At 31.6% G+C, this 16,248-nt stretch overlaps 2 protein-coding genes across 3 annotated transcripts; both read left to right on the top strand.

Moving 5' to 3' along the window:
- The first annotated feature begins 4,903 nt into the window (after positions 1-4,903).
- LOC139483926 (uncharacterized) lies at positions 4,904-6,271 on the top strand. Its single transcript, XM_071267650.1, has one exon. The coding sequence runs from the start codon at positions 4,904-4,906 to the stop codon at positions 6,269-6,271; it is 1,368 nt and encodes a 455-aa protein (XP_071123751.1).
- A 4,709-nt stretch (positions 6,272-10,980) lies between these two features.
- LOC139484719 (uncharacterized) lies at positions 10,981-15,623 on the top strand. Of its 2 annotated transcripts, none has more exons than XM_071268606.1 (2): positions 10,981-11,145; positions 13,886-15,623. In XM_071268606.1, exon 2 carries the CDS (start codon positions 13,912-13,914, stop codon positions 15,583-15,585), a length of 1,674 nt encoding a protein of 557 aa, XP_071124707.1. In that variant the 5' UTR covers positions 10,981-11,145; positions 13,886-13,911; the 3' UTR covers positions 15,586-15,623. The 2 variants fall into 2 exon arrangements, with proteins under 2 accessions (XP_071124707.1, XP_071124708.1); XM_071268607.1 differs by having other exon boundaries at positions 10,991-11,145; positions 13,833-15,623.
- The last annotated feature ends 625 nt before the right edge of the window (positions 15,624-16,248 follow it).

The following is a 16,248-nucleotide window of genomic DNA, read 5'->3' as shown; positions in this document are numbered from 1 at the left end:
TTTCCTTAATTATTTCAATGTTTTTACTTTCACCTAGAAGTTTATTACCAAAGTTTAAGAAAAATCTTTTGTTAAACATTTAGAGACCACACAACCTATCTAAAATATTGCAAATGTTGAGCAATTTGATAAACTTCTGTTAATCTCAACAATTGTTTAATTTTTAAACTCATGATGCATACTTTAGGGAAATTATTAAAAGTCTCAGAGTTATAGGATTTACAGTATGTCTCTGAAATTGTTTTATGCCAAATACTGTAAATTCAGAAATTAATTCGAGGTTTTTATTATTGCGAAAAATGTGACTGAGTTGTAAACGCAATAATTTAAACTTGCATTTTGAAATATTTTATATGAATTTCACAGGATTTTTCTCAAAATCATAAAAAAATTAAAATCGCATTTAAGTCTAAAATGACAAATCGCAATAATAAATGCACGCAATAATTTCTGAATTTACAGTTCATACTATTTAAAGAAAAATTAATACAACCACTATCTGTCTCATATTGATATCGAGTTTTATTTAGCATCCCATGTTGTTCTACAAAAGGTTGTTATAGTTACACCAGTAACAACTTACACACCATAAGAAATTAAAAAGATATCATATAGAAGCTTTATAATGATGATTTATTTTATGCATTTATATATTTATAAAAAGGTATGCCAAATATGTTGATTGATTTTAATGTTAAATGCATTGAAGTACACAAAATGTATTACAATATATTGTTTGTAATGCTTTGCATTATGTTAAACCTAATCTGAACTTTCATAGTTGTGTGAAATGTATTCAATTATGATAACATAGTTATTGTAATAAGCAGGAGATATTTTTGATATTGAAAGTTAAACAGTATAAACTTTCAAATGGAAATTTTAAATTTTCAACTTATAATAGTTATGCATTATGTTCCATTAAATACATTATTATAATTTTACTTGTTCGTAAGACATGTTCATATAAACATCAGTTTCAGACACCTTCCATATTGCCAAAATATGGGCGATTTGTTTCTGACATGCTAATGTATATTAGAAAGATCTAAATACCTTATTTAGAATGTTTTTACTTCATGACATTTTGAGTAAGTATACATTTTTTTGAGGGGAGGTAAAGGGGGGGGTTATCTTATCAGTTAGTTTATGTTTGCAAATGACATTTTGATGCCAAAATATCCAAATTATCATATTCCTAAATTTAGAAAGAATAGACAGTAGAATTTCTATTCATCCTAATCTTCAATTTTCAATTTTGCAAATGTCATTGTTCATGTAATTTTTATTTTCAAATATTTATTGATTTTAAAATGCTTTGCTAGAGAAAGACATGTTATCAGCAAAGGTGAAGGTAACTTTTCATATTGATTTTATATCATTTTTTGGTATGGTAAATTTTTCTGAAAATATTTTTCGTTGATGTAAAAAAATAAAGGTAGTTTTAAGTTTGTATGATTTGTATTTCGGATCAAAAGGTAACTTATACATTCCACTATACTGTTTGAAATAAATAAAATAATTATATATGTTTATTAGTATTTGTAATGTTTTCATGCTTTCTAAAAATTCCTATGTTTTGGGTTGTTTTCTAGTCCTCATTTGTCTTAGTTTCTTTGAGATTTTATTCTTTATTTCACAATTTTGAAATTAATCAAATGGGCATTACCAAAAGTGTGGAAAAAAAGTAATTGATATAATTTAAATATCTTCAACAATTAAATTAAAAGAGATACTATACTTATATATATACATGCATTTTAATTTTAGTATATGTTGATTATATCTTATATTACTTCTATAATGCAACAAGGAAAACATCATAACATACACAAATAGAATCTTTTAAGTTTTATTCAGACAGGAAATAAAATGGAGGGGTATGATATTTGGCAGACTTGTGATAAAATTTGAATTTTGTAATCATGCTGCCCTTTAATATCATACCTTCTCAATCATCTTTACAATAACTTATAATTGTTTCTCTATTGAAAAGAGTGTATAATTAATTGTCTTTGGTCTTTTTGATTTTCCTACACACTAAAGTTTATGTAAATTTAACTTTTAGAGATTAGTTTTATGTAAATTTAAGATTTAGATATTCATTTATGTTATTTTAACAGTTTGAGATAAGTTTTATGTAAATTTAACATTTAGATATTAGTTTATGTTAATTTAATATTTAGAGATTAGTTTATGATTTAGTACATCTAACATAGACATAATATATTTATAGAAGTATTATAGGATGCACTGAATTATACATACATTTTATGTTCGAATCTTATTTTCTTTGACCATGTTTATTTATTTGCTCAAGTATTTTGCTGGCTTTTAACAATCTTTTATTTCATTGAATTGACACATAGTCAATAAAATTGTTGACATTAAAATAGTTATTTATTTTATATGCATGTGCACCCAACTTATAGGAATATTTGAGTGAAGGGTGTACAGCAGTTTTCTCTCTATCCCCCCCCTAAATCTAGTGTTGATGATAAAAAGAGGATTTGGGGTATACTTAAATGAGACAGAAATCCAACCACACACATGGCAAAAACAACTTTTTAACATTACACATATGTCTTTATAACATGTGGACTGGATTGACTCTGCAGGTACTCATGATTCATCAAACACTAATAACTACTGGCTTGCTGTATCCCACAGAACATGGCATTAAACAGTCCATCAAAAGAGTCAACTTCTTAACCGCCCAAGTATACATAATGCTAAATAGTGACCATAAAAGACCTTGAAACCTTACTATGTTCTCGTAAAAAATGAAAACTATTCACTGATGAGTTCTGTCCATTCAAAAGTTAATGTGTGCATTGACTACTGCCAATATTTTACCTTTTGCAAAAATATTATTAGATTTTATAATTAAAAATATCAACAGAAAAACTTGTACTGTCACATGTTTCACATTAATCAAAACAGCATAAAATGTCGGAATGCACATTTTACTGTTTGGTTAGGTTACTTTGATCAATGAACTCAAAAGGCACAAAAAATAGAATACATATAAAACTCTTACCTCAACTTCGTTTCATGGATAAGTGATCAAGGTTAAAGTTACATGACTAGGTCAGTTTCTCAGATACTATTAGAAGAATGTCAACTATATGTAATGTATAGAATGATTGTAAGGGGTTCATATAGTTATCAAACGTACCAGGCTTATAATTTTATAAACCAGACACAGGTTTCGTCTACATAAGACTCATCAGTGACGCTCAGATAAAAACAGTAATAAAGCAAGTACAAAGTTGAAGAGCATTGGGGATCTAAAAAGTTGTGCCAAAAACGGCTAAGGTAATCTGTCTCACATGTCAGTCTAGCCGGTTTCAGATGACTTTGACTTCATTTTCATGTTAGTTTTTTATGCCCCATTTATGGGCATTCTGTTTTCTGGTCTGTGCGTCCGTTTGTCCGTTTGTCCGTCCCGCTTCAGGTTAAAGTTTTTAGTCGAGGTAGTTTTTGATGAAGTTGAAGTCCAACCAACTTGAAACGTAGGAAACATGTTCTTATTGATATGATCTTTCTAAGTTTAATGTCAAATAAGAGATTTTACCCCATTTTCACGATCCACTGAACATAGAAAATGATAGTGCGGTTGGGGCATCCGTATACTTAGGATAATTCTTGTTCTGGTTTAATTTTGGTTCGTTTTCCAAATACTTATAACTATAGGTCAGCTATGTTTGGTGTATATGACAGATGTAAGGTTTACATATTTGTCTTATAGATATTGTATATCTGATCTTTACCTCATTTTCATAGATCATTGGTCAATGATAAGTTTTCTTAATTTTATCAGTTGATCAGATATGTTTAGGAAATAGTCAACCACATTTAGCATATGGAATGATTGTAATGTGTACATGTCTGTCTGGCCTGGTTCATCTAATCATGACCTCATTATCATAAAACATTGATTATGTAAAGGGTAGTAGATACTTGTAGTAAAATGTTCATGTCACAGACTTTCAACATACATGTAGTTTGTACATGCATCCTCAACATACTCAATGGAGGAAATTTAATTTGTGCAAGACACCATCAGTTGTTATCCTAGATTTGTATGATATTGTCTTTCAAGAGGAAGCATGAAAATCTGTCGATATTATAAATAACATTCTAATTAAAACAGACACTTTCTGAAAGGATGCAAACATACCATAAACAAATATCTAAATGGTTTTTTTTTTTTTTTGGTCAAATAGAGTAATTAATTGGGAAGGAAATTCTATAAAAGATGTTTACTAACTTTAACCGAGTTACATACATACTGATTGTTTCTGAAACTTTTACTTCAGTAAATGCACTTCGGCTTATGGTTATGCATCCACTTATTATTCATTGTTTTAGACAAAAACTGTTTATAATTGTATATTCATTGTAAGATAAGAAAAGTTTATTAAATCTTACGACAGTTTGCATGTAGATGATTGCGTGTAAACAAACAAAACATGTTGTGATAAATATTTCAATTGACATTAAATGCACCCGTAAGTATTACCTGTAATGCATACACATATGTACACGGAAGCTTAAACTTTGTAAAATGGCTGCCAAAAGTTCCTCGACGAAAGCACAAGTACACCAACAATGTAATATGTGCGAAGAAACTACAGAAGTAAAATTTAGATGCTTGGATTGTGAATATCTTTTATGTTTAAAGTGCCGAAAAATGCACGAGAAAGTGAAAGCACTACAGAAGCATAAAGTTGTTGATTTAAAAGACGAGACGGTAGTTTTTACAAAGTCGATCGTGGAAAAAACAAACAATTGTCATCTGCATAAAGATGAGACGTGCATTATGTACTGCAAAGATTGCGAACAATTGGTTTGTCCTTCGTGCATCATTGAAAATCACCAAAAACATACATTGGGAGATATGAAAGTTGTTCTTCAGAAAATAAACTTCATAGAAAAATATGGCACAGAAATTGACCAAAATATACTTCCGAACATTTCAAGGAAACTAGCTGTTTGTGAAGATCTGATAACGTTTCATACCAAAAAAGCTGAAACTACAAAATCTAAAATAAAAGATTGGTTAGGTTACTTTGCGAGAGCGGTTGAAAAAGCAGTGAAAAATCAAACTCAAGATTTTTACGAAGAAATAGACAAAAATGTCGATGAAATTAAGACAAGAATTTTACCGCAAGTAAGCACTTTGAATGAGATGAAAAAAGAAGTTCAAGAAATTCGAACAAAAATCGATACCCTTTCAAGCTGCAAAAATCTTTCCAAAACAGCTGATTTAGAAACAAGTATTAATAAACTATCCGAAAACCTTAACAAGGTAGGAACACAAGAAAGGACAAAATTCCTGGAATTTGTAGGAAAGGAATTTAAAACTTCCTTTATGCCTTTACTCGGGGAATTAAGATTAAGAGCTGTCTTTGAATTGAATCTTGTTGGTTCTATTGCAACAGCAGTGAACTCAATAGATAAAATCATATCATGCAATAATAATCAGATCTTAGTCAGAAATTGGGAATCTAGGAAAATGTGGAAATTCAAACTTGAGAACAAAAAAGCAATTGAGCTTGGAAATTGGGCTATGGATGTCAAAGATATAGCTGCTTTGAGATCAGGTGATATTTTGTTAATTCTGGCCGACAAAACGGAAGTGCGGCATATACCCTATCTTCGACAATTTGATGGCGATCATAATCAAAGTATCACCGACATTTCAGCGTTCTTCTTTGATACAACCCCACAAATACCGACTACGGTACATGTGACCCGTAAAAATAACGTTATCTTAAGTACTGTCGAACCTGGGCGAGACTGGCTACCAATGGATAGTCCGTGCAAAGTACAAATAATAGTACTGACAGAACAAGGACATATCATCTCACGCTTCGATTACGACAAGGATTTGTTCTGTTTTCCGAACAGAATCGCCTCCTTTGGTTCAGACATTTGTGTAGCAGATTCTATTTCCGACTACTCCGGTAGATTGGTAACACTGGACAGTACAGGGAAAGTCAGATGGACTTACGGAGACGAAGAACAAAATTCCGTTGTGATAGCCGATATGGTTTCTACGCCACTATCAAACATCATACTGTTTGACGCTTGTCAACGTGTCTTACGCGCTCTTGATTCTGAGGGAAGATTTCTAAACACATGGAGATTACAAGACTTTAGCATTAACGATGCGTATGCAATGACGATGTCAAGTGATGAAAAATTATTGATCGGCTCTGGTCATACGGGAAAAAATTTACACGTTCTTGAATTGCGAGAATAAAACAGATATATTTAAACTGATCGAAAAGTTCATTCATGTTAACAAAAACTTTGCAAGTACAAAATCTTGCTCGTCACTTTATATTCAGTCTTAAGTTTATTTATAATGTGTTAATGCTTATATTCATTTCTTTACGCTGCAGTCAATCGTAAATATATGTCCTAGATTAAAATCTTTGGAGTTGTTGATAAATGAAATTTACCAATTATATATAACTTTTTTTTTTAAACTGGAACCCGAAGTCTTCGATTTGTAATACGCGTTTCATTTTATTTCTCACTATTCATGATTCATGCGAAAACCTGTGTGTGATGATTTCATGAACCTAATGGCAGTTTTACTAAAAATGTACATGCATTAGCAATTGAATAATTCCCTGCTTTCGAAGATAACTACAACTTTTTATTTTTTGAATATACAAAAGTCAATATTAAATTGTTTTCTCCTTACATCTTAATATTGGTTCAAGTTTATAATAAACTTTATATATAAATGTATATTCATATATTCACATGATTTATTATGCTCTGTATTGTTACTAAATGAAATAACTAAAAAGGTATCATTGTATAGCTATCTTATGAGGAAGTAATATTTAAAAGGTGAAGGTAGTATCCTTATAAAACAAATATCCATTTATTTGAAATCAAAATATGTAGAGTGATTGTCAATGATAAAACTAACCACAATAGAACAAAGAACCCGGATGTCTATTTCTATTTTAGGTAACAACAACAAATGTTGAGCAGTAGAACTATTTTCTGTGTCATATTCACAAATGAACTTGAGAATGACAGTGGTTAATGTGTCAAAGAGACAATATCCCGACCAAAGAGCAGAAAAAGCCGAAGGCCACCAATGGGTCTTGAACATAGCAAGAAAATCTATGAACTAAAATTAAAAATCATGCAAGATTAACAAAGACCAGATGCTCTTGACGTTGGACAGGCACAAACATGCGGCATTAACATATTTTGTGAGATCTCATCCCTAGTACCCTCCTCCTATACCTATAATCAACGTAGAAAAACAAACTCAGTTTAAAAGAGGTCCGAGTCCGAGGTCAGAAGATGTAACACTAAAAACTAAGCAAATTGACAATTACATGAACTAATAAAGGACCACTAGTGGTTTACTGAAAGGAAATCAATTAATAGAACTGAAATATTTTGTTTGCAATCATGTAAGCTTTTGATATTATGACCTGTTGAACTATAAACTACGTAAAGTATATGTGTATATGGTTAAGTATTTTCCGTGGTTCCACGATTATGGTTCAAAATTTTCCGTGTTTGGGCTAAAATAGGCGAGAGCTTTGTTCGGTTATACCAATAGAACTGAATACTAAAGTTAAAGGCTTTCCACGTTTCTGTTTCTATTGTTTAATTAGAGCTCTCCGTGATTGTACTACTATGGTTAAGAGCTTTCATTGTTGTATTGTTATGTATTAAACTTTTTCCGTGATTATACTTCTACAGATTAGAACTTTTCGTGGTTAAACTACAATGGATGAGATCTTTTCATAATTGTACTATTATAGTTTAAGGTTTTCCGTGGATGCACTGTTATTGGATAGAACTTTCTGTGGTTGTACGACCGGTATTATGGGTTACAGCTTTCCGTGGTTGTACTATTATGGTTTACAGCTTTTCCTTGTTATACTTTCATGGTTAAAATCATTGTGTGGTTGTTCTATGATTACTTAAAGCTTCTCGTGGTGGTGCTATAGTGGTTTTGAGATTTCCGTGGTTGAAACATCATGTTTGAGAGATCTCCGTGGTTGTTTTATTACAATAAAGAATTTTCATTGGTTTTCCTGGTTAAGAGTTTTCTGATGTTTTACTTGTTTTATCTTTCAAACCATTATTAAGCTGATATATAATGGTTTGGAGCTTTCCGCGGTTGTACAATTATTGTTGATACATATTTACGGGGTTTTTTTTCAGACCTTTCATAACGTTCTGTAATGATAGTTGAACTATTATGGTTTCGAGCTTGCCATGGTTGTTTTGTTATGTTTTAGCGTTTTATAAATTTCTCATATCATTGTTTAGAACTATTCATGTTTGCACTATAATGATTCAGAGCTTTGTGTGGTTGTACTTTTAACATTTAAAGATATCCGATATTGCATTTTTATGGCTAAGATCTGTCATTTGTTGTATTGTAATGGTTGTTATTATATTGTTACATTGTACTATCATTCCTTGGTTCTATTTCTGTAGTTTAAAACTTTTCATGGTTGTAAATTTATGATTTATAGTGTTCTGTTTGTAATATTTGTATCATGGTTTAAAGCTTTATGTAGGTTTTGCTATTGTGATTAAGATCAATCCATAGTTGACTCTAATTGTTTAGATCTGTCTTTGGGTGAATTATTAATGTTAACAGCTTATCATAATAATTATTGTACTATAACGGGTTTAAACTTTTCCGGTTAAGACTTTTCTAGGTTGCTCTAATATGGCAAAAAGCTTTCCGTTAATGTACGTTAACAGTTTAATGGTTTAGAGCTTTCCGTGTTTATCTGTTTTTCTTAAGACATTTAAAATTGAGAAAGGAAATGGGGAATGTGTCAAAGCGACAACAACCCGACCATAGAGCAGACAACAGCCGAAGGCCACCAATGGGTCTTCAATGTAGCGAGGAATTCCCGCACCCGTAGGCGTCCTTCAGCTGGCCCCTTAAAAATATGTATACTAGTACAGTGATAATGGACATCATACTAAACTCCGAATTATACACAAGAAACTAAAATTAAAAATCATACAAGACTAATAAAGGCCAGAGGCTCCTGACTTGGGACAGGCGCAAAATTGTCGTGGGGTTAAACATGTTTATGAGATCTCAACCCTCCCCCTATACCTCTAGCCAATGTAGAAAAGTAAACGCATAACAATACGCCCATTAAAATTCAGTTCAAGAGAAGTCCGAGTCTTATGTCAGAAGATGTAACAAAAGAAAATAAATAAAATGACAATAATACATAAATAACAACAGACTACTAGCAGTTAACTGACATAGCAGCTCCAGACCTCGATTAAACTGATTGAAAGATTATGTTTTCATCAGATGAATATCAGCACAATCCCCCCGTTAGGGGTTTAGTATCATACTTTCATAAAATATATGAGAAGAACATAACCCGTGTCATGCCAACAACTGTTTTTTACTTGGTTGTACAAAATGGTTTTGAGCTTTTCTTAATGGTACTAATATCGTTTAGAGATCGTCAAGGTTGCCTGATTATGGTTCATTCATTTCATTGCTTGTACTATAATGGTTGTTATATTATTGTTCAGTTTCATTTTTCGTTCCATTTTTTTGGTCTAAAGCTTTCATTGATTATACAATAATGGTTGTTATATTATTCTAAAGTTTTTCCATTGTTTTTCTCTTGGTGGTTTTGACCTTTCCTTGATTGAACTATTTATATGGTTAGTATATTATTGTTAAGTTCTTTCCACGGTTTTACCTTAACGATTTGCACATTTTTCCTGTATCATTATTATGGATGAGAGTTTACCGTTGTTGTACTTATTTTGTTTAGACCTTTACGTTTTGAGCTTTCCATGGTTGGTCTGTTATGATCGTTTAGTGATATCCGTTGTTGTAGAGCCTTGTGTGGTTGTTCTTTTTATGGTTTATTGTTTTTATTTCCTGCGATCTAATGCCAACGTGGGCAAGCACAATTTTCGCTGTGTATTATATCCATGGACCGTTAAAATACGCGCGAAATTTTAATACGAAGTAATAAAAAATACAGGTTGTAAAAATTCTGAAAAAAAAGGATTGAACTAACTTTAGTACTGATTGAAATAGAATCGATGAATAATCAATTTGTTTACAAATTGAAATGTAATAATGTTCAGTGCTGTTCTTAGTCAATTTACTATGTCTTGTACTGAGTACTTTTTGGTACTCCCTTTTGAAACAATGAACTGTGCTTTTTTTTCTGTAGCACTAGTGCTAAGTGAGGTAGCATATTTTTTTTAATTTCTAGGCTTGAAATTGGCTATTTGTAATATATGTTACAATATTCGATGGATTAGAGTTTTCAAACAGCAAATAAAGAAAACCGCGCATTATTGTGTTAAATTTAAAAACCAAGTTAAATAATCGGTAAAATCTTATGATACCAAAAATATTGTAATATTAAATATCATGACGAGTGATGGTTTAAAAAAAATTAAATCGTAATTTCTTATTTGTCCATGGAAAACAGTATTCCTTAATCTGTATCTCGGGTCTGGTGACTAGTCATTCTATGTACAAAATCCATGAAACCTCAATACAATACAAGTGCAACATAAAGTTATCGAAATTTCAATCAAAAGTTGTTGTTTTTTTTAAATATGAAAAATAAAGGACCGTACGTATAACATATAACTGAAATATCGCAAGCATTATAGTAAAAGGAAACTGACAATATTATATCCCCACGAAATAGTAGCTTATCTTAAATTCCGGGAAAATAAGATACCGAACAATTGTAACTCTATTTTTAAAAATGTATCGCAAGCATTATAGTAAAAGGAAACTGACAATATTATATTCCCACGAAATGGTAGCTTATCTTAAATTCCGGGAAAATAAGATACCGAACAATTGTAACTCTATTTTTAAAAATGATAAACAAGATTTTATACGGAAACCGACAAAGTGTCATCAGAAATTTGATCACATAATCTACGAAAATAGGAAACTGGAAAATTTGTTAAATGTAATGCAAATAAAGATTTCTAACAATGTTAACTAGAAAAGACTCACCCAAGTAAACATCTTATGTCGACCAAATGGTACAGCGAGAGGAAGGTTTACTTAGACGTCATATTGATCTTTTCTGGTTAAAGATATTCAAATATATACACAGGGTAGGTCAACTTTTAATCAACTTAGTGTAAATATTTAGAATGTAAAAACATTATTATTTCTTTTTTTACTTTGTAAGTAATGATGAAAACTGTAATCTAAGATTGTTTTTTTTGTTTGATTGGTATTCTTTAAGGTGAATTAAATGGATTCATGAGTTTAAATTCATTATCGTTATTTGTTTTAATTAGTTTGCATTATTATCGTAATTGTAAAAAACTACTGAACTGAAAAGAAAATTGAAATAGGAAAGGCCCTTATCAAAACTTAGAGTGTCCCACAATGCTTCAATGTATAAAAAATAAATATTGCTTGAATGGGTGATCATTAACAGTGCTGACTTAATGTATTTTTTAAACGATCAGCGTTTATAGACCACCGTTGTTTCATACTGTTAATATAGAATATACACATTATGTGTATTCCCTCCAAATACACACTGTTTATGTCAAAGTTTTTGCGTTTCGTACCCGAGGGTATCACAAGCTCAGTATTCAGTACTTCGGTTCTGACATGAATATCAACTATATTGGCATTTGAATTAATTTTCTGTTGACAAAACTGTATTTTTTGTTTAAAACTAAGGATTTTCTTATCCCAGATATAAATTACCTTACCCATATTTGGCAGAACATTTTTGAATTTTGGGTCCTCAATTCTCCAACTTTGTACTTTTTTTTGCTTTATAACTATTTTGATATGAGCGTAACTGATGAGTCTTATGTAGACGAAACGCGCGTCTGGCGTATTAAATTATAATCTTGGAACATTTTATTACTTTACACCACTATGTCGATTCCACTGCTGGTGGACGTTTCGTCCCCCAGGGTATCACCAGCCCAGTAGCCAGCACTTCGGTGTTTATATGAATATCAATTATATTATCGTTTTAATAAATTTTCTGTTGACAAAATTTAAAATTTTTCAAAAAACTAAGGCTTTTCTTATCCTAGGAATACGACAAAATTATTTTGTATTTCTTCCTGTGTGACGTTTACATTCCGAAGTCAAACACGCGAGGTAAGCAATGAATAAGGTTGTTAAATTTGATAAATGCTTTTTGTGCTTCATTGTTAAATATTTGTATGTTTTTGTTCTAATTGAGATTGTGACACAGTGATGACTGCTGGACCCCTATTTTGAAATTCTTATCCGTTATGTCTGTTTTGTTTACGCATCGTTGTAAATATAATAGAATTTCATGCGATTTTCATACAAAAGAGGGACGAAAGATACCAGAGGGACAGTCGGACTCATCAATCGAAAATAAACTGACAACGCCATAACTAAAAAGTGTGAGTTTTAGCACTATAAAACCAGGTTCAATCCACCATTTTCTATATTTGAAAATGCCTGTATAGAGTCAGGAATATGACAGTTGTTGTCCATTCGTTTGATGTGTTTTGTCATTTGATTTTGACATTTGATTAGGGACTTTCTGTTTTGAATTTTGAGCGGAGTTCAGTATTTTTGTGATTTTACTTTCTGCCATGGTTAAAAAAGAAAAGAGAACACATAATAATAATAATACACAAGACACAACATAGAAAATTAAGACTAAGCAACACGAATCCCTCCAAAAACTGGGGTGATCTCAGGTGCTCTGGAAGGGTAGGCAGATCCTGCTCCACATGTTGCACCCGTCGTGTTGCTTATGTTATTGCAAACTCGGTAAATAGTCTAATTCGGCAGATCACATTCGTGAAAAGGAAACGGGATTGTAGTAACGACACACCTAGAGTAGGGATGGTTTGTCAATCAATATAGATAGTCGTTAGTTACTGGAAATCAAGACTATATGCAAATATTTAAACAATGATTTTACATATGTAATTTGATTAATTGAAGAGGAATATAACAAATTGTGATTCTTAATTTAATAATTATAAGGGAACTATATTTATGTATATAATTGTTTGATTGTTTTTTTTTATTTTGTTTTTTTGTTGTTGTTGGGTTGGTTTTTTTTTTTGTGGGAGGGAGTCTTTTTTTTTTTTTTTTTTTTTGCTCACCTTTGAGACTGCGTTGAATATTCAAAATATTCTTCATTACATATCACTATAATAGATATGTATAAGACGTCAATTCTGCATTTATCAGGGACGTTGCAGTACCCGTTATTTTTTTAACTGGGTTGTGTAAAGGAGAACGGTGTATACAATCACGGTGACTTTGCGTAAATACTGTATATGGCTGTCTGCATTTCAAACATGAGTTTGATTTAATACCAAATGTGAACATTGGCTCTATCAATAAGAGCAAACAAACTAAAATTGTGAACACATCATAACCTCCAAAAATAAAATGATAGGCAACCTGTGTTGTTCGAGAACTGAACTGTGTTTGGCGAAATACAATTACATAACCTGTCACACATTATTTTATCAGTTTTATAATGTCTAATGTGTTTTACCTTCAAACTAATGATGGACGTCAATTTTAACAGCCAGTTAAAGTGTTATGAGGCCGTCCTCTTCGTTCATACACTTAAAAACATCAACCAAGTTTTAAAATTCTAACGGCATAAGCGGATGACAAGAATACCACATTGTACTAGTTTAAAAAAAAAATCATAGTCAAAAACTACCAGCTGTCTTAATAAAGTATTTGGGAATTTATGTAAAATAAGATATTTCATGTGTAAAAATATAATTCAATAGACAAACTTTTTATAATCTCATTTCCACAGGGTATAAAGATTTAGTAATTTAATATATATACTATTTAACGACATATTTACAGGTCTATATATTGCTGACAGCATTTCAATGGAGGGAGCACAAATACCACAGTTATGCCATATGTGTGAGGAAAATGCGGATATCAAGTTTAAATGCGTAGACTGTGCGTTCTTGTTGTGTCCTAGGTGCCGAAAACTCCACGCCAAGGTCAACACACTGTATGTTCATCGAATAGTCGATCTTAAAGACAAAAGGGCAATATCAGATGGTACCAAAACCAATCGTGTTGTTCCGAATCGTTGTGAATTCCACGAGGACGAACATTACATTATGTATTGCAAAAGCTGTCAGCAACTCGTGTGTATTACTTGCATTGTAACCATGCATCAAAAACACGAGATTAGAGATATGAAACTAATAGATTCTGCTGAAAAAACAAAACTCAGACAGTATCAGGATAAAATTGACAAAATAATTCTTCCAAAAATATCTAGAAAATTTAATAGATGCGATGATTTGTTGGAATTTCATGCAAAGAAGCTCGACACAGCAAAGTCTGAAATTCATGATTGGAATATTTACTTAAAGAATACTATTATAAAATATTTGGATGACCAAGAGGAGAGATTTTGTGAGAAGATAGACAAAAATATGGACGAAATTAAGCAAAACATTCTACCACAACTTTCCAAACTAGACGACATTAAGACAAATATAGCAGGTGTGCGTTCTGAAATTGATCGTGTAACAAATTCCAAAGATTTTACTAAAATGATTTATATTGAAAATAGCATTGAGTCGTTTCTTAAGGATGTACATGCACAAAATATGAAAAGACGGACACACTTTTTCAAATTTTCTCAGAGTGAACTAACATTTCCAAAACTCGGGGACCTGACATTTACGGCGGTGTTTGATTTACAATGTACTCAATCAATTCAAACCGGACTGTCGTGTATAGATAAAATGACGGCGTATACCAATGGTGAATTACTAGTTAGAAATTTGAAGTTGAAAAATCTTTGTTTATTGAAAACCGAAAATGAGAAATTTATTAAATTGCAAAAGTGGAACTTCGAAGTGAAAGACATATCCGTTTTACAAACAGGTGAAATTATAGTGATTCTCTTTGATAAAACAGATTTGAGACTGGTGTCGATCAGAGAACATATGACTAGTAAAGCCATAGGTGATTGTACAACGATATTTTTTGAAACAGCCCCACAGATACCAACAGCATTACACACTACGAGGGATAACAAAGTTATTATAAGTACAGTTGAAGCAGGACGAGACTGGCTTCCAATGGACGTCCCGTGTAAAGTTGAAATATTAGTTATTACAGCAAAAAGTGAAGTTATTTTTCGTTTTCTGTTCAATAAAGATTTGTTCTGTTTTCCTAATAAAATAACGTCGATCGGTACAGACATATGTATTGCAGATTCCATTTCCGATTATTCTGGAAGATTAGTTACTCTGAACAATAGAGGAAAGGTAAAATGGACTTATGGAAATGATGAGAAAAATTCTGTTATTATTGGAGATATGGTAGCCACCCCTCTGAACAATATTGTATTATTGGATCCATGCCAAAGTGTGCTACGCGTTCTTGATTCAAACGGATCTTTTCTAAATATATGGGGATTGGGAGATTTTAAAATAACTGACGCGTATGCTATGACTATATCAAATGATGATAAAATATTCATAGGATGCGGACATGAAGGAAGCAATTTACATATAGTCGAGTTTAGAGAGTAGAATAACTCACTTCAAATTCAAATAAATGTTAATAAATATTTTATCAGATTTCCTTCAAAAAACAATATATAAAAGAAGATGTGGTATGATTGCCAATGAGACAACTCTCTTCAAGCTAAGAGACCAAAATGACACAGCAATAGACAACTATAGGTTACCGTACGGCCTTCAACAATGAGCAAAGCCCATACTGCATAGTCAGCTATAAAAGGCCCCGAAATGACAATGTAAAACAATTCAAATGAGAAAACTAACGGCCTTATTTATGTACAAAAAAATACCGGGAAAAAAAAACCAAATATGTAACACATAAACAAACGACAACACCTGAATTAAGTCCGGTTTGGAACGGAGTTTACTTATAATGCAAACTCTGTGTACAAATTATAAAATGACCAAAACAGATCAAGTGATATAAAGCAATAGAGAATGTTAGTCCAAAATGTTTGTTAAAATATCAAGCAATATTGGCGTAACATATGTATAGAGGCATACACTTGACTATCATATTTATCCCGCTAAAAATGCAAAACAACCAAACTTAACAACAACCCTACCAAAAGCTGTATGTTGAAACGTCATTTTGTCATTTCTAGTTAGTGCTTAGTACCAATCTGATTAGTCTAGCTGTGTTTTAGATTACTTTCCCAGTATGTATTGACT

The sequence above is a fragment of the Mytilus edulis genome, chromosome 8, assembly GCF_963676685.1.
Source record: "Mytilus edulis chromosome 8, xbMytEdul2.2, whole genome shotgun sequence".
Lineage (NCBI taxonomy): Eukaryota > Metazoa > Mollusca > Bivalvia > Mytilida > Mytilidae > Mytilus > Mytilus edulis.
The sequence above is the reverse complement of the archived record's forward strand: the minus strand, read 5'-3'. Positions and strand labels throughout refer to the sequence as shown.